Source organism: Colossoma macropomum, unplaced genomic scaffold (assembly GCF_904425465.1).
Source record: "Colossoma macropomum unplaced genomic scaffold, Colossoma_macropomum, whole genome shotgun sequence".
In the NCBI taxonomy this organism is placed as follows: domain Eukaryota; kingdom Metazoa; phylum Chordata; class Actinopteri; order Characiformes; family Serrasalmidae; genus Colossoma; species Colossoma macropomum.
Window position 1 is genome coordinate 34,627,367 of NW_023494788.1, and position 18,877 is coordinate 34,646,243.

The following is an 18,877-nucleotide window of genomic DNA, read 5'->3' on the forward strand; positions in this document are numbered from 1 at the left end:
AAAGGATCTAAAGCTGGCTCACGATTTTTACAAAATCTGTTCTGTTGTTGAGTCATTCAGTGGTTCGATGTGAAACGGTTCACTGTAGAGAAACTTACCGATTCTGATTATTAATAAGACCCCGAATGTAGGTCATGACACAAGTAGGTATTTTATTTACCTTCCAAAACCACTAGTGAACCTACACGTGTCTTTTGAGCTTTTATGTAATGTTAAAAGTTTATTTCAAAATTACCGTGAAACAATATCTCAGACATCAGGCAGCATAATTTTATCAATTTCAAGTAACTTTCTGTGAAGGAGCTTTTAAGGGTGGACGCCTGGTTCCCATCACCACCACTGTGAACAATTCTGACTTGGCAAGTTTCTCTAGAACGCAGCATTTCACATCAAACCACTCTGAATGACTTTACTAACAAGTGAATTAACACAGAAACTGAGACAAATCAGTGGAATTCTCTTTTTGACGCACTGCAGGCAAAAACATGTACTGTTCATACAATTTAGCCACTTTAAAAAAGTGCATTAGTTTATGTATAAAATGTGAAAGTTGAATATTTATCAAAGACATTAAGGGATGAGAGGATATAGAGGATTTCAAATATTCTTTTCTTCATTTCCAAATTCAAATAAAAACATTTTCTATGTAGACTTTTAGACTGGAAGGTCTAATAAACTGGAGACTCAGTGTAATGACAAAAGACAAATGTGTGTCCTGAGGCGAGACCAGTTAAGAAGTGTCCTGTTAAGGTTATAAATCTTTTGCTTCCACTCCTTAACTGCTTCTTTGCTGGCGCTCAGGCTCAGCGTACGGCTGGCAGGTGCGTCCATCTCACTTTTGACGAAACGGAGGTGAAAACAAGAACAAGCACCACACACATGATGACAGCAGCACAGTGATAATCACTGGATTAAGACAATGCACTGTACACATTTATTTACAGTCATCTCTCATACAGTTTTCATTCCTATTATATTTTTCTTCTTTTTTTTTTACCCCCATTAATCAAGGCATCCAAATCTTTTCATCATTTTTATCGTTTGTATTACTATACACACCAGGAATACAGAACGCAACAGAAAATGTCAATCATACACATTTACAACTGAACGGATTTGAAGGATCTAAAGGGCTTTCTTGAAATCATTTCATTTCAAGGTGGCAAAAAAAGAAACAAACAAAAATCAAATGAGTATGTTCATCAAGGCTGACCAATATTCAAATCAACATCAATATAAAACTAAAGTAAATGAAATAAATTAGATGTTGTAGTATTTTTTTTTTAAACCAAAAAAGTAAACAAGTAATAAAACACATACAATCAGTTATCTCAATGATTCCCAATGCAGCAATAAACCAATGCAAAAAATTAATATGGTTCTGCTTTTATACACTGTACAGTTAGTTATAAGACACTGTTTTAGCATGTCTGCTTATTAACAGAAGTCCAGAAGAGTTTTCCACACCATTCCACTGTTTTTCTTTCCTGTATGTAGCGCATGCCGATCCTCTCACTGGCTCTCGTTAGGTGTAACTTTGGTTTCTTCATTGAAACAGCACTGATGTCGCAGCTGCTGTAACAAAAAGCAGTGAAAAACGGTATAAAGTTAAATCGAAATTGCAGCTCTCTGTGACAAAGGCTACGTGCTTTAAAGTTTGTGAACCCTTTAGATTTTCTACATTTCTGCATACATTTGACCTAAAACTTCATCAGATTTCCTAATAGTCCTAATAGTAGATAAAGAGAACCAAATTTAACAAATGAGAGAAAAATATTACTTGATCACTTGTTTACTTTTATTTATTGAGGAAAAGAATCCAATATTACAGATCTGTGAGTGGCAAAAGTATGTGAACCTTTGCTTTCAGTATTCAGTGTGACCCCCTTGTGCAGCAATAACTGCAACTAAACGTTTCCAGTAGCTGCTTTCTTCAGGTCCTTCCACAACATTTCTACAGGATTAAGGTCAGGACTTTGACTTGGCCATTTCAGAACATTAACTTTATTCTTCTTTAACCATTCTTTGGTAGAACGACTTGTGAGCTTAGGTTTGTTGTCTTGCTGCATGACTCGCGTTCTCTTGAGTTTCAGCACTTGGAGGAGAAGGATAACCGCCATTTCCGTTATGTCACGTAACAGGCACCTGCACTGACTAGCGTAGTGCTAAGTGATGGGGGCAAGGGGGGCCATACAGTATAGCCAGTTTTCCACTGCACAATATGGCTCGACTCAACTCGACTCAGCTCGCTTTTGGCACCAGATTCTTCGTTTTCCACTGCAGCTATAGCACCCCTTCTATGTAACTGGTCATCATAGCGATGGCAATTTGAAACTGCCGTGATATGAAGGAGACAAATGTTGTTCAGAAGAGGCTGATAGTAGTAAGACGAAAGATTGCTGAGAAAGAAAAAAAAACAGGAGAGTTTGACAAAAACTACATCAGAGCTGAGACAATAAGACGATTCTGGGTGCTCAAAAAGGCGATGCAAGATGCACTGCTAACCTGGTAGCTAACGTTAACATACGTATTTAGCCATTCTCTCCGACCAATCGGTAGTCTGTAGCGTTTTGACCACCTTTTGGTATCGGAAAACCAGAAAAGACAAGTCGAGTTGAGCCGGTGCCATGCAGTGGAAAAGTGCCTCACATTTGGCAGTGGAAAGATTACAGAATTAGTAATGGCACCACATGGTATTAAGCTGCACAGTGGAAAAACACCATAAGAAATATGAAAAAAAGAGAATGAAGAGAAATACCGTGCACTGGGTCAGTCCTCAGACCACAAACTTGTTCTTGGTGGTGGAGCCACTTTTTGTAGCTGTGTCTGCATGTGACTGGTATCCAATGATGACATTAGGTGGTACACCTAACCGGGCCTTGTAGACTCGCCTGTGAAGATATAACAGCAGATCAGCAGAAATCATCAGCTCAGCAGGAAAAAAACAGGCACGTTTTAGATAAAGGAATGTGTGTGTGTGTACGTCAGTATGTGCTGAAACTGCAGAATTTAACACAAGGACGTTATTAACTTCAACCGTATTCAGGAGGGTTTTCTCAAACGGCGGGCGCTGACATTCATTAAAGGAAATCAATCAATTGATCAACAGTTACATTTTCACAAGGAGTACATTCAGGTTGCCTAAGTAGCTGACTACGGGTCGCCTGGATAAACCACAGGAGCACTTTCAGCACTTTCTAATTAATAGGTCAGCAGTGTAGGTTAGTTAAAGTTAACATGGATGAGAAATCATCTTCCCTTCCATGCTGGGGTCTCCTGAGCTAGCTGAGCTTTTTGGTAATAAGTAGGCGTAGTGGGAAGGGAGGAGTTATTTTTCTTATTATGTTTTTTTGTCTTATTTCGCTGTCTTCATAAAAATAGATGTTATACTGATATTCTCAAGCTAAGGGTGAGGTCGTGCATTTTATTTATTACTACATTTTATATTACTATATATTACATATTTACCAGATGAGTCTACTGCTGTTACATAGATTATAGATCCCTATAAATCAGGAAACTGTCAGTTTAAATCCCAAACAAAAGAAGAGCCAATTATATGCGTATTATCAGCGAAATTATCATCTGATTTCTAATATCGGCCAATTGATATATCAGTTGGGCACTGGACTCTGGAGAAGTCAATATATTTTGATGGATGATTACAGAGAAACAAGAATTTGGTGTAAATATGACATGATGAATCATGCTTAAAGAAACAGTTGGCAAAAAAAAGGTTTACATAATTTTTACACTTATCCCAGTGTCATCGGTCAGCCAATGCATGTGTGGAGTCCAAATGTTGCTTTTTTAGTTTTTTTGCTGGAGCTATGAGGCTAACGGGCGGCACGGTGGCGCAGTGGGTAGCGCTGTCGCCTCACAGCAAGAATGGCCTGGGTTCGATTCCCGGCCGGGCGACCAGGGTCATTTCTGTGTGGAGTTTGCCTGTTCTCCCCGTGTCTGCGTGGGTTTCCTCCGGGTACTCCGGTTTCCTCCCACAGTCCAAAGACATGCAGTCAGGCCAACTGGACGTGCTAAAATTGCCCCTAGGTGTGAGTGAGTGTGTGAATGTGTATGTCTGTCTGTCTGCCCTGCGATGGACTGGCGACCTGTCCAGGGTGTATCCTGCCTTCCGCCCAATGACAGCTGGGATAGGCTCCAGCACCCCACCGCGACCCAGAAGGATAAGCGGTTTAGATGATGAATGAATGAATATGAGGCTAATGTAGCTAACAAACACCAGATGTCAATAGTCACCCAGCCTTTAATATGACCTGGAGCATCAACTAAATACTAATAAAGTTTCTTTAAAAACTAATAAAGCTTCTTTATATCTAATTTATGTCTTATATTTCTTTATGTTTATTATGCTGTTTTATTTTACTTTTATGTTAAGCACTTCCAACTGCATTTGTGTATCAAATGTGCTCCATAAACGTAGCTTTTCTTTTTATTAAATCTCCATAAACACCAATTTGCCCTTACCCGATGTGTACGACTGCATCTTTATTTTCATAGTCTGTCGTCCATATTGCTATCTTGTCTCCTTTCGTCCGAATGTTGACAACGGCACCGCAGACATCATCGCTGTGGTCATCAAATGCTTCCCCCACCAGACACAGAAGCTGAAACACAAACCAGCACACAAATTATCTATTTCATTATGCTCCTACATAAAAAATAAATCTAAAAGCTGTTTTATGGCATTTAATATGAGTGATCATGTATGTAGGTGAGTATAAATACTCCCAGGTCTGCTAAATCAAGTGAACTAAAGTTCCCATAGAATGCAAGTACACTTTCCTAAAATACTATAATTAAAATGAATCATAAAATTTGAAATTTCTTTATACAAAAGATCATTTCCTAAAATGCTGTATTTAAATTGAATTGTAAAATATGAAACTTCATAATCCACTGACTTGATTTTTAAAGAATTATAATTAATTGAATTGTAAAATATGAAATAACATGATGCACTGAATCTTTTCTTAAATAATCGTAATTAAACAATCTGATGCACTGAATCATTTATGAAAGAATCGCTTTTGCCAGCGTCGTATAGATACCGTCTCGAGCCAGAAGCGGTCCAGGTCGGCTCTTCGTTGCTGTTTGGAGAGAGTGATGAGCCAGCGGCCTCCTTTCTTATTCCTCTCATCCTCCCACATGGGCTCAATACCATCCTGCTCCAAAAACAGCAGAGGTGAACATGAGGTCACATACTTCTCATACACTCACACAGGGGTCATTCATTAGGCCACACTCTTCTCTCTTTTCCTCATACGCTCACACAAGGAACAGCCCTGAGGTCTGTGAGCACACTATATCAGATCACACAGATTTAAGGAATACTACAGCATAACCTAACCTCTTCCTGCTGCATCTTTAGCATATGTCTGGTTAATTAAATAATTTTTATGTGTCTTACAAAAGCACAGAAAACTCACTGAACCCAAACACATTCATAATCAGCATCGGCTTACTAGCTTCTATTAAAAAAGTCATTGTGCTTTCTGGCTTTTATAAGCACAAGGAAACACGTTAAAACGTAATTTTGTGGTAATCGACCACATGACACAAAGGCAGCAGAGATTAGGTAGAAAATCAATGCCGTATTTCTTTAATGATACACTGGAGAATGGTGGGCAGACTAAATAATGGTATAAATGAAACAAACATGGACAAAAGTAACAGATAATCTCATTACAGTGCTTACCTTAAAGAGTGAGTAGTCACATCCAGACATTAAGTTGCTTGATAACTGGATGTGGTTGTAAAGCCTATAGGAATACAAGAGCAAAGTTCTTCAAAGCTGCATCACAGAAGTGCATATTTTTGTACAAAAGAAGTAAAATACTTGGGTCAGTTACATAAAATACAAATACAAACAGAAAGCAGTGATTTGTAAATGGTCTCTCACAGGTAACAGCACAAAGAAGAGACATTAAATAATTTCCCTTATCAAATTTTATGGAACTTTCCACATGTGAACAGGTAAAAGGTGATGCTGACACGACTGGGTATAAAAGGAGCATTCAAGATCAGTCTGCACTTTGCGAAAAACTGTGTGCATGAATAGCCCAACAGTTTAAACAGTTACACGACTGCTAAGAATTTAGTGATTGCACCATCTACAGTCCATTAACATTATTAAAGATTCAGGGAATCTGGGGAAATCTCAGTGTGTAAAGGGCAAGGCTGAAAGCCAACACTGGAAAGACTCTCTTATGCAAAGCGATTGACCTCTCTGGGCTAAAGCTCCTCTGAGATGGACTGATGCAAAGTGGAAATGTGTGCTGGGGGCTAACAAGTCCACCTTTCAAATTGTTTCTGGAAATAATGGACATTGTTTTCTGTGGGCCAAAGAAGAAAAGGACCATCCCGATTGTTACCAGTGTCTGTCACAGTATGGGGGCGTATTGATGGGTAACCTGCACATCTGTGAAGGCACCGTTAATACTACATACACATTTTAGAGCACCATATGTTGCCTCTATGATGACACCTTCTTCAGGGATGACCCTGTTTTTTCAGCAAGACACATTCTGCATGTGTTACAACAGTGTGGCTTGGTAGTAAGAGAGTGCAGGTACTAGACTGGCCTGTCTGCAGTCCAGACCTGTGTCCTATTGAAAATGTGTAGCACATTATGAAAGCACAACTCTGGACTGTTGAGCAGCTGAAGTGTTTAACAACAACAGCAACTGGTGTCCTCAGCTCCCAAGAGATTACTGAACATTCATACACACACCTGTTGGTCAGGAAGAAAAAAGCCTATATTTTGCATTATAAGGCATAAACATCCAAGGCCCAGCTTGTTACAAGTGATGGCCATTGAGGTCATTCCAAAGTTCATTACAAATTAAAGCAATTACTTCAGAGGGAGACTTTTTGGATTTTTACTCTTAAAGCCACAGAGTATCCTGGCTTGAATGAGGATATTGATTTCTCACCTTATTTTTCCCCCCTTCTCCCCCTTTTCTTATCCTTTATGACCAACGGGTGGCAGAAGCGCATATATATATATATATATATATATATATATATATATATATATATATATATATATGCGTCTGCACATTTTTATACATACCGTCATGTTTCAATAAAGGCTTTTCATACTTCTCTTAAGACGGTGTGCACAGAAATATCTTTGCTCTGGGATTTATTTTGCACATGCCTTGTGGAAGTGGATGGATTTTCCAGTTTTTGCCTTTTCCAGCATCGACATGTTACTTCGAGTTTGCTGCACCCATGCCCCAGGAGCTCCTGTCTTTTTGCTTCATTTTTGTGACCTCTGCATCTTCTTCATTTTTGTTTAAACCATTATATTTTTTTTAGATTCATACATGAATAAATTTTGCAGATATAGGGGAAGTAAACTCACATTTAAAATGGTCACTGCAAGAACTTCAACATACATAAAGTCACATGGAAAACACAAATGTGTTTTCATCATTAATATTATGTTTAGTGGTAAATTTTTAGTTGTAATTCTGCACCATGTCAAGTACAAAGATCACTATAAGATGGAACTTTCTACTGTTCTGTCTCTGCTAATTAAATTAAACATTACACAATAATGCTGCTAAGAAACTGGGTTCCCAACTAGACTGAACATAAGTGTAAAGATGTGAAGCAAAGGCCACAGTATGTCTACAGAAAGGGTTGTGGATTCAGTGGTAGGAACTGGTTATTCCGCTTTAATATCAACAGTTTACGACAGGTTAATTGCATTCCTCCATGTAAATAATAGTTCAAAGTTCAAAATCATGTAAACTAGCAAACACCTCTACCTAAAGAACAGCACATTCCAACATTTGGTGTCACCCACCAAACACCAACACTAGTGTTTCTGAAGGTGAAGATCAGTAACTTACGCCCAAAAGTCTTCAACTGTGTCGAATTTGGAGATGAGCCTCAGGTTAGCTTGCCAGGTTTTACTTTTGTCGTTTTTAAAGAACCACAAAGCCCATCTGAAAAACAAACAAACAAAAACATTATCACTGTCAATAAGACTAACAGACTCTGGCAGGTAAAGTTTATTTTTATATACATAAATGCGTTTGAAATATATACAGTATGGACACAAGCACTAGTCCCCTGCCTTACACCATAAATATGAACATGAACTTTGTCACAAACAAAAATAATTGATTTTCTGGGATTAAATGGTTGCATGTCATATATACTGTGCACTGGAGTAAGCTAGATTTAAAAAGTTATCTAGGTGGTATGTGTTTATTTGCCCCCAAAAAGCATTGTTACAATAAATAGAAATAAAAATACATTAATTTATGGCTTGTTTAACCATTTCCAAATCTTGGAAATGAACATATAAGTCAAAAATCTAGACTTTTACCTGTTCTGCAGTGGATGTTTAATGTAATCTTCAGGACTCACAATTTCTTGCCCAGTAACATCATTTTTCTCTTCTTCAGTATGAAGTGTATTTGGGGTTATTTCCTACATAGGATGAGAAACTTCATTACTTGACTTACATGAAAAGAAAATACTTGAATTATAATACAATGTTATAATGGAAAAGGAGTTACAGGCCTACATTACAGGATTATGTAAATAGAGCAAATAGAACCGCACATACTGAAGTAACTCAGCAAGAGTCTGAACACATGACAGATGTGAAAACTAATTTAACAACCACAAATAATTACTCGCTCATTTACTACAGATTTAAAAAAGTGTTTGAAAGTGTATGTTACACACCTTAAAAAGACTCTTTAGTAAAGGCAATGGTTGTATTTAGAACTGAGTTCTATATAGAACAATTCCGTGCTTAAAGGGTTCTCTGGTGATTTTCTTTTCCCCCAGACTGATGGAGAATGTGTTGTATATGGTTCTATGCAGAACTTTTTTGAAAAGTGTTCTATTGTTATGATGTTAAGCTTGTACTAGCAGAAAAACCCTTTTTGGTGCTATAAAGAACCTTTTTCCAAAAAGGTTTTTTTTATAGAAACATATAGAACACATAAAGAACCTTTTTCAGCATGAAATTGTGTTGAACTCATATTTCTAAATAGAACCACTCTTTACTAAAGAACCCCTGACTACTTTAGCTCTAATCCTTGTGTAGAACAGGAATCCAACAATAACTGTGAAGCAATTGTTCATTATGTTATTTGAACCACAGTACAAATCCCTGCTCAAGAAAATAACATAAACCAATAACGCAACCGCTGTTCCCTGTAATATTTCTGTACTCTGAACACAGCAGGCAGCTGTTTAAACGCCATTCAACGACAAATGTAACAAAGCAACCACGTTTCGATATTTAAATCAAGTTTGTTTATTCAGCTTTAGTGTTAGCTTAGCTTAGCTTTGTTAACGTCAACATTACAAATGAGCACCGTGTCTGTGTGCTCACACTAAAAATCGTTTTTGTACACTCGAGAAAATTACCTTTTTAACACGGACACATCACCAAAAAAGTGACTTAACCCCTCCAAAACGTTAACGTGAAGTCAGCTTATTAGCCACCTTCTTGTTCGTATTTTCCCATTCCACCTTAAACAGTGCAGAAGATTCGCTCTGGTGTCTCAAGAGCCAGAATGGCCAGAATGCAACCGCTGCATCCTTTAAGGTGGAACGGGAACATTCGAACAAGAAGCTGGCTAACAGCTAACAACTTTGCCCTAAACAGCTAAACTAGCCAGTCAGTTGGCTAAATGAGCACAAAACTAACCCATAAAAGGCAGAAACTGCGTATAAATCCGTATAACGAGGGTAAAGGCACGTAACTGAGCGAAATGTATGAAAAACATCTACAGTTAATCAGTTTATTGCAGTGTTTGCTACGTGAGCTAGCTAGCAGTCTGGCTAAGCTACTTTAGCTGTAAATAAATAAAGCCCGGTCTGTTTACTATTACAGCGCTCAGTGTAACAGCAGGAGGAAATCAGCAATACTCATCACCTAAAAGCTTTTATATCTCAGCTGGAAGACAGAAAGAGCCAAATATGTGAGCAGAAACACAGTTTTTAACTCTGACACTGTCACTCACCGGTTCAGCAGAAGCCATCTTCTGAGAGATAGAGGATGGTGATGTTGATGCCTTTACTAGTTTTTGAATAAAGCCACTATTCTTACAATGTCTCCAAAAGTTTAGTCTGAAATCAAGAGTATTAGTAGACTTTAGTGCAGTAATAGCCTTTACTCCTCTGGGAAGGCTTTACACTAGATGTTGGAACATTGCTGTGAGGATTTGATTGAGCATTAGCTAAGTCAGGTACAGATGTTTCATGGTCAGTTCTGGATCACTTCAACTCATCCCAAAGGTATTGGACGGAGCTCCATCACTCCAGAGAACAGTTCCACTGCACCACAGACCAATGCTGGGGGGCTTTATACCCCTCTACACTCTTAAAAAAGATGGTTCTTCAAGGGCTCTTCAGTAAAGGGAATGGTTATATGGCTTTTTAGATCCATTTCATGCTTAAATGGTTCTTTGCATGGTGAAATGGCTCTTCAGATTGATGGAGAATGGTTTGTATATGGTTCTCTATAGCACCAAAAAGGGTTCTGGGTATTGTTACAGTGTCAAACTTGTATCAGTAGAACCCTTTTTGGTGCTATATAGAACCATTTTCAAAAGGTCCTATATAGAACCACATTCTAAATCAATCTGGAGACATTTTACCATGAAAACAACAATTTAAGTATGAAAAAGGTGTATAGAACTTATGGTTCAAAGTAGAACCATATCTTTAATAAAGAACCATCTGAGTGTAGCTAATGCCCAGAACTGGGCATGGTGACCTCAGGCTCATGTGCATCTGCTCCTCTGAACACGGTCTAAACTTTCTGCTTTGATTATAATGGATGATTCCAATGAGAAAAGCTCCAATAATAAAAAAGTCACTAATTTCTTGGCCACTTGATGAAGAATTACTACACGCCCTCATCATTCATGCTCATATTATTTTATTTTTTAAACATTATGCATATAACATACATTGTTATAATTACACACGTCCAGTTTTCAATTGACTGTATGTATTTTTTCAGTGATGTCTTCTCTTGTGGTGTTATACAAACTTTTTGCCAATTATACGGATTTAGAAAAAAGGCCATCACAGCCACAATGACTAAATAGAGTCATATGGAAAGTTTGAACACCCTGGCCGAGTTACATATTTTGCAATTTTTAACAAATATATGGCATTTGTCTGCAGATTTTAGTGCACAATTTCTATGTATTTGCATTGAATATTCAATGTCAAATTCAGCAAATATAAATCATGCACTAAAATCAACAGAGGAGTTGTATTTAAGTTTGTAAAGTGCACGATGTCTCATTTTTACTACTAGAAAATCAACAAAACAACACTTTAAGCAGTTTAAGATTTAGATAGCAATGACTGTTACTGTTATGTACTGCTTAGAGCATTTTTATATTACATCTATATACAGGTGATGTCGTGTGATGATGCGTTTCGTGGCTTGTTATTTGTCCTCATTTAATATCACTCAAGTAATCCATTTTTAATTACTATTATTTGAAGTAGTGGATAATTTAACCTCTTATCCTCCAGGGTATATTTAGGTTTTTCCATCTGAATTTACATAACCGAATTATAAGGCAAATTATTCAGTAACTGCAGGAAATAAATATACATTTTTATTTATTTATTTATTTTTTGTAAAAGCTCCCCTCAAATTAACAGAGGATGTGTTTTATGATCATACACATATTGCTATAGGCTTACAATTTACTGCTGAAAGCCAAAAATCTTACATGCTCTGTATTTTTTTATAAAAATAATTTTTAGAGTATATCACTGAAGAGACACCATCTGTTTATAGTTTATAGCCCAGATTTATGGAAAAATGGGTCAACTTTCAGTAGACATAAACAATTGTGACAAACAGAAATCAGACAATGCAATGTGTTTGAATCAATTTTATTGACTCTTCTACACATTCACATGTAATCAAAAAGTTACGATTAACAGTGCAAGTGCCCAAAGACTAAACATTAATGTGATTGCTCCACAACAGCAGGAGTTAAGGCTTGCGGATCTTGGCACATCAGAACGTCAGGACGGCTCGGATGCTGCGGGAGACACACAGGGGAGATTGTTTTAGATTATGTAAACGTGCAAAATAAGAAGAGTCAGGAACGTAAAGGAAACAAACCTCTTTCCAGCATGCATGAGGTCAAAGGCTTCATTAATCTGCGCAAAAGGCATCGTCTGAGTCACAAACTCATCCACCATCAGCTTTTTGTTCATGTAGTCATCCACTAGTTTAGGGACGCTCTCTACACTCTTCCAGCCTGCAAAGTTAAGCACAGGTGTTAAAAAAAATAAATAAATAAAAAAAATCATTACTAAATATAATGGTTTTCTGTTTCACACTTGAAGGAAAAACTTATTTCTCCACCCACTTCAAACGAGAGAACAATGAGCATCTCATTGTACTTGCCAGTAATCGACATTTTGACAATACTGTGCAAAAACTGCTTTAGTTACTGCAGTTAAAACGCGGCAAAAAAACTACGAATAGAATAACAAAATTAAATTCATGACAAAAAGAGACTGGCCTCCAAAAGCTGTGCCTTTCCACGTGCGTCCTGTGACCAGTTGGAAGGGACGTGTTGAGATCTCCTGTCCTGCCCCGGCCACGCCGATGATCACGCTTGTTCCCCAGCCCTTATGGCATGCCTCCAGAGCAGATCGCTGCAAACAAAAGCTGCCATCAGGTCTCTGAATCACGCCCCACAGCCAATAATGCACTCACATCATAAAGTGATAGTTCTGGGTAACTTACACAATCTGACCTCCACCCTCCTAGTACTATATTGCCTTACAACACCCTGCAGGTACCTCGCCAAAGCTTATTGCAAAACTGTCCTAAAACAATGTCTCAGACATCAGGCAGCTTTTAAAGGGTGGATGTCTGGTTCCTATGACCACCACTGTGAACTGCCCTAACTTAGTAAGTTTCACTAGAACTGAGCATTTCACACTAAACCACTCTGAATGACTCTGTTTACATCTTAACTATAACCATGCAGCAATTTTAAAAAAGTAGTGGAATTCCCCTTTAACCCTTGTGTCCTGTTTGCTGCTTAGTAATGGATGTATTGTTCATCATAATGACCCACGACATCTACTTTACCAGTACAGTTACACATTTTATTTTTAAAATAGCTACTATACCTTTTCATAACTCATTACCTGAATTATTTGCAATATAAACCATTTATGTTATTTGCAATTTACAAAAACAGGGCTTTGCCATAAGATTTTGATACAAAATCTACTACGATCATTGATGAAGATGACGGTCATTGTATTATATTTGACGGAATATGAAAAAAAACAATATTTTGATGCATTTGAAAACAGATATATATTTTTCACTTTTTCAAATTCATAAAGACTCTTTGTCAAGTATTTTTCATCTGGCTTGCATCATCAGTGGTCTTTTTGGACATCTGCACTACTTTAGCTCTAATAAATATCTCATAAACTGTCATTTTGACCCGAACACAACACAAGAGTTAACCTGAAGAGGTCTGAGACGAGAACATGATGATCAAGATCTGCAGTTTGAACAGTCATATGCAAAAGTTCATGTGCCCCAGGTGTAATTACATGTTTTGTTGATGTCAAAATGAAGTTAACACACCCTCTATAGAGAACACACTTCTGAGCATTTTAAAGCACAACTACAATAAAAACACAAAATGTGGACTACGCAAAAGTTAAGGCATTTAACATTTTATGTTTAATGATTTATTTTTTCCCCTCAATATTAGACATGTTCTCTATAAAGGTTGTACTTATTTTCACTTAGAAACATCAAAAACTGGTAGAGTATAAGCTTTTATTTCTTATCTATACCAGTCTCATAACTTCAGTGCAAAACTAAAGAAACATGTTTCGGACACCAAACACCGAACAGGAACATCTACACTGATGAAGCACAGCTGAGGTAAGAGAAAAAAAATTGTGGACATTTCATTTTTTCACCAAATTATCATTTTAAATTACAAATCAGTCATGCTGCTGCAGGTTGAGAAAAACAGGGGATCACTACAGTTAAGAATAAGGATGAGGGATTGATTCTATTATCATCTATAATGTTATTTTCAGTACATCTCTATATAACTCACCCACTTACCATAATGCCCACATTACCAATGCACTCAAAGGAGTAGTCCACTCCCCCATCAGTCATCTCCACTAGAACCTCCTGAATCGGTTTGCTGTGGTCTTTAGGGTTCACAAACTCAGTGACTCCAAACTTCTTGGCAGTCTCAAACTTGTCCGGGTTGATGTCGATGCCGATGATTCTGGTGGCACCGGCCGCCTTGCAGCCCATCGCAGTGGCCAGACCAACAGCTCCCAAACCAAACACAGCACAGGTGGAGCCAGCTTCAACCTGCAGAGAAACAAGAGACGACTTTTATGTAGACGGTGCAAAGCAAGGTGTGCTGAAACAAAGGGAATAATTTTCAAAGAAACTTTTAGTGCATGGTGTAACCACAATACTGCTAATACATAATTACCACTAAAACGTAGACTGAATTATGAATTAGAAGGACATTATTTCATTTTCCAGTGAACAACAGTTTTTAAAGTCCCAGAGAACACAGAGTAAAAACTTGTTATATTAAACATCCAGCAAAGCTTAAACGAAAAATATAAGATATATGATAAAAACAGCTGATCAGACCACTAAAATCATTATCGAGCTTTTATGTGATGCTAACTGGATGGAAAAAAATCATGGACGTGCAGATGAACAGATGAACGAACAAACGGATGGAGGAAGCAACATGTGAACGAAGGAACAGATGAGTAAACAATGTTGGTGTTGGATAAACGAGCAAACAGGCGACAGACAGCTACAGTCAGGTGGTCTAGCTTGCTAACTTTTGGTTATACTGGGTTAGCTTTAGCTCGCTAAGCTTCTCTGGCTCTGAAACTGTTCTGTGTGGGCGGGGCAAGAGGTGCAGCCTTGTGATTGGTCAGGGGAATTCTTACTGAAGCGTTAGCCAAGATTAGGACCGCCCAGTTTACAGGAGAGAAATATGGTTAAATATATCAGTCACTCACTGGTCACTGGAAGATTACTCAGAAGGTTTACTTAGTGCATTTTTACTGTTTTCTTGCAAGAACAAGATTAACCTAATTAGAAAGAAAACAGATTTAGGTTTCCTGGGTCTTTAAATGATAAATAATATTTCAAAATTATGTATTTATAGTACTTTATTTTGAAGTTATCCTTAGAAATTTCTTAAAAAACCTTCCTCAAAACCTGATGACTACCTTCCAATTACAAAGCATTTCACTTCATTCCTGATGCTATACAACTTTCTTCATTTTTACAGGATAATTTACACTCACAGTGCATTTGCAATGATAACTAAAAAGCTGTAGAGCACCAACATCATATTACAGCAATTTTACACATGCATCTGCAACAAAATAGTATCATTTATTTGGGATGCATCGATATAGGAATTGCAGGCCGATGCAGATATTCAATATGATTGGATGATTCATATCATCCAATATTGCCACCGATTTATACCGCTCCATTTCTTTATTTTGATTTACTACAGGGTTACAAACACAGTAAAACAAAACGCAGACGTTTTAGCACTACAGTAATCAATACATCATGAGAAACAGTCTAAAACACTGGCCAAATCTAAAACCTTTTATTTTCCAGCAAAGATCAACTGAGAGCGATTGATCCCAATGTCATTAAAATCAAGTGTTCTGTACTTTCGATTGTTCAGTTAAAACTTGTGAACAGCAGCAAGAAAGTAAATCTGCTTACATTCTCAGACTGAATAAAAAGCTTAGCAGGGATGAAAAAGGGTAAAACTAGCAGACCTTGGCGGTGTTGAGAGCAGCTCCATAGCCGGTGGAGATGCCGCAGCCCAGCAGACACACTTTATCCAGCGGAGCGTTCTCGTTCACCTTGGCCAGAGATATCTCAGCCACCACGGTGTACTCAGAAAAGGTGCTGGTTCCCATAAAGTGGAAGACTGGCTTTCCTTTACAGGTGAACCTGGTGGTCTTATCAGGCATCAGCCCCTGGCCTTGGGTCACCCTGAGAGGGAAGAGGAAGAACACAGGTCCACTAAACAGATCTACCACAGACATCTCTCAAACAGGAAAGGATACAAAAACAGAACACATCTAATTACCTGATTTTCTGACAAAGGTTGGTTTTGGGATTTTTACAGAACTTGCATTCTCCACACTGTGGTATGTAGAGGGGAATAACAGTGTCCCCTTAACAGGAGCAGAGAAAAAAAACATTACTTTACATGCATTTGCACATTTCAGTACTGTACATGTTAAAAGATTGTAACATTATGTAAGCGGGATTCACAGCTGCCCCTAAAATAAACTCCTGTCATGTTTGTGTCTTTGCAATGTGTATGATTAAATATGAGTGTCATATACGTCTTAATGTCCAATGAAATTAACAATTCTGATGCTGCATTTTCATGTTGGCGCCTTCTATAAGATTTAGCAACGGACAGGTTTCAGAAGCAAAGTTAGTTCAGCCAAAGTGTTCTTTCACTTTCATAACCAGATTAAAATTCTCACTGGTTCATTCAACAAATCTAAATACAGCACAAGATAGTTTCTAACATTTATTCAGTCTGAGGCCCTATTCGAGCTAAATTAGTTTTACCAGAGGAGGTGCGGTACTGTAATAGGATAGGTTTTTACTTCTCATTTCCGTGTGGGGTGATGCCTATTATCAATAACAATTCCAAATGATGGTGCATAATCATAGCATGCTGGAAGGAACATACAATGAAATGAGTTATTTGGTCATGAACTTGAGGATTAGGATGTAAGTACTGTTCTAATGAGGCTTGTGCTCAGGCTTGTTTGGACATACCTGGTTTGAACTTAGTGACCCCTTCTCCTACACTCTCCACCGTTCCTGCCCCCTCGTGCCCCAAGATGACGGGAAACAGCCCCTCAGGGTCACTGCCACTCAGCGTGTACGCATCAGTGTGGCACACTCCTGTAGCATGGATCTGAAAAGGGGTGCACACACGCGCGCACACACACATACACACAATTATTTTTAACATTAGCGAGAATAAAAAACTGTCAACAATATTTCTGTTCTCGACTTTTCATTACAGTTTCGGTTTTACCTAACTGATGCTAAAATGACGCCTATTCAGAGGAATCTGAGATGCAGAGTCGACTAGCATTCATAGATATAATGTGTTTATTCAGCCATTCAGACGTAGAGTAGGAACCTGGATCATAATTTTGGAATACAGTAATCAGTGTTTTGCTGTTCAAGCTATTTACATGCCATTTGTGCCCTTTGTTAAGTGTGATGAAATGAAATCTGACTATTTGCATACTAATCAAATGATTAGTTTCTATTCAGTTTCTAAGAATTATTGAAAATAACCACGTTTACAAAGAAAACTCTTTTACACCCTAAACTGAGCACCCCTGCACCAGAGTGTGGCGTAACTGTCTCAGTAAACATGACACGACCCAAGATGTCTCACAGCTGCTTTCTGGTTAGTTTCAGTTCATGCAGATTCCATGGATGGACAGATAAAATGGACAGAGGAGCAGAAATTTAACCATTTGAACTTAGCGCTGAACTGCTTTGATTAATCCTCTGCTGTAAGAACTGATACAGACGTTTTGGTGTCCGTAAATGTGTGTGCGTGTATGTATGTATGATACGGTCCCTCTTAAGCTAGGAGGTCAAGATATATTGAGCTTTGAGTTTGCAGCACTCTCTGTGTTTCCCTAGCAGATACAGTAATAGCCAGACTGTGCCGACTGAGTCTGTATCGACAGCGCGGTTTTCGGTTTTAGATCACTCACTCTCTGACAGTGTGCTGTCTTTTAAGGCCAGATAATATTGCATTTTACTTTGTGATTTTGTCTGAGTTTCCCAATAGTTTGTGTGACGTTATTTTTCTCTCAGATGTTCTGTTATTTGGTTGATTCTCATCAGACAGGTGATGTTTTAGATTACCTTCACTCGAACTTCATGGGCCTTGGGTGGTGCTACCTCCACCTCCTCCAGAGACAGGGGCTTGCCGGCCTCCCAGGCCACCGCCGCCTTGCATTTGATGACCTAGGTTAAAAAATGACACATGCAATTCAGATCTATAGTCACAAACTCAATAGCCTTTTTAGAAGTTCACTCACTGAGTAACTTCTGATGGTGCACAGTGTGAGCGTGCAAAACACTCATCAGCTTCAGCAAACTTTCATTCATCCTCAAGTCGCTGAGGGACGTTTTTTCTTTACTCTCTTGTTGCGTCAGAGACAGGGGGGGGCACTGAGGAGTGTGAAAACGGGTCAGTTGACCACAATAAATCTTTGTGCAAAAACCTCCCACTAACGTTACTTCTCCTGCAACTCGTGCACAGAGCACAAATGTGCGCTCGCCTGACGTCTCAAAACTCCAGCTACCACACTGAACTCCTTAAACGACACAGAGCTAAATCCCGATGTTTAACCCGTTTTAAACGTTTTAAGAGTTAATTAAATTCAATATTAACGGGTACTCACTGTTCCAGCCGTAGCCATGTTCAGCAGCCCCAGAGCGAAGGGCGAGATTGAAGAAAAAACAAAAAAACAACACTCAGCGCATCGGATTTCCACCAATCACAGAAGACCTAATATACACAGCCGACCAATCAGAGAGGAGGAAGGGTTTAAGGACGTTACTTTTCTCAACGCTGCAGCAGCGCTGTGGCTAACGATTGGTTCAAGAGAATGAAGAAGGGACATCGAATCGAATCGATTTTTTTTTTTAGGATTTGGAGTGGAGAGTGAAAAATGCACGACAGTGTAATTCAGAACACAGAAATATGAAAAAAGAAAACAC

At 38.3% G+C, this 18,877-nt stretch overlaps 2 protein-coding genes across 5 annotated transcripts; both read right to left on the reverse strand.

Annotated features, from left to right (window-relative positions):
- Positions 1-903: 903 nt before the first annotated feature.
- Positions 904-10,125, reverse strand: eif4ea (eukaryotic translation initiation factor 4ea). 4 transcript variants are annotated; one of them, XM_036569242.1, is made up of 8 exons: positions 10,020-10,125; positions 8,363-8,466; positions 7,881-7,976; positions 5,717-5,780; positions 5,070-5,183; positions 4,486-4,625; positions 2,759-2,891; positions 904-1,572 (listed from the first exon to the last, which is right to left on the reverse strand). In XM_036569242.1, exons 1-7 carry the CDS (start codon positions 10,035-10,037, stop codon positions 2,777-2,779), a joined length of 651 nt encoding a protein of 216 aa, XP_036425135.1. In that variant the 5' UTR covers positions 10,038-10,125; the 3' UTR covers positions 904-1,572; positions 2,759-2,776. The 4 variants fall into 4 exon arrangements, with proteins under 4 accessions (XP_036425135.1, XP_036425134.1, XP_036425137.1 ...); XM_036569241.1 differs by having other exon boundaries at positions 904-1,575; XM_036569244.1 differs by having other exon boundaries at positions 904-1,575; positions 8,404-8,466; positions 10,020-10,074.
- A 1,778-nt stretch (positions 10,126-11,903) lies between these two features.
- On the reverse strand, positions 11,904-18,632 carry adh5 (alcohol dehydrogenase 5). The gene is made up of 9 exons (XM_036569245.1): positions 18,559-18,632; positions 18,017-18,118; positions 16,898-17,039; positions 16,188-16,275; positions 15,871-16,090; positions 14,147-14,407; positions 12,561-12,696; positions 12,155-12,293; positions 11,904-12,071 (listed from the first exon to the last, which is right to left on the reverse strand). Exons 1-9 carry the CDS (start codon positions 18,574-18,576, stop codon positions 12,047-12,049), a joined length of 1,131 nt encoding a protein of 376 aa, XP_036425138.1. The 5' UTR covers positions 18,577-18,632; the 3' UTR covers positions 11,904-12,046.
- Positions 18,633-18,877: the final 245 nt, after the last annotated feature.

Excerpts from the sequence above, each read along its gene's own strand:
- eif4ea (XM_036569242.1), bottom strand. Across the intron at positions 7,977-8,362 it reads AAACATCCACTGCAGAACAG|ATGGGCTTTGTGGTTCTTTA; the intron begins GTAAAAGTCTAG and ends TTTGTTTTTCAG. Across the intron at positions 2,892-4,485 it reads GATGCAGTCGTACACATCGG|GCGAGTCTACAAGGCCCGGT; the intron begins GTAAGGGCAAAT and ends ATATCTTCACAG.
- adh5 (XM_036569245.1), bottom strand. Across the intron at positions 16,091-16,187 it reads AACCTTTGTCAGAAAATCAG|GGTGACCCAAGGCCAGGGGC; the intron begins GTAATTAGATGT and ends CTTCCCTCTCAG. Across the intron at positions 12,072-12,154 it reads CTCATGCATGCTGGAAAGAG|CATCCGAGCCGTCCTGACGT; the intron begins GTTTGTTTCCTT and ends TGTCTCCCGCAG.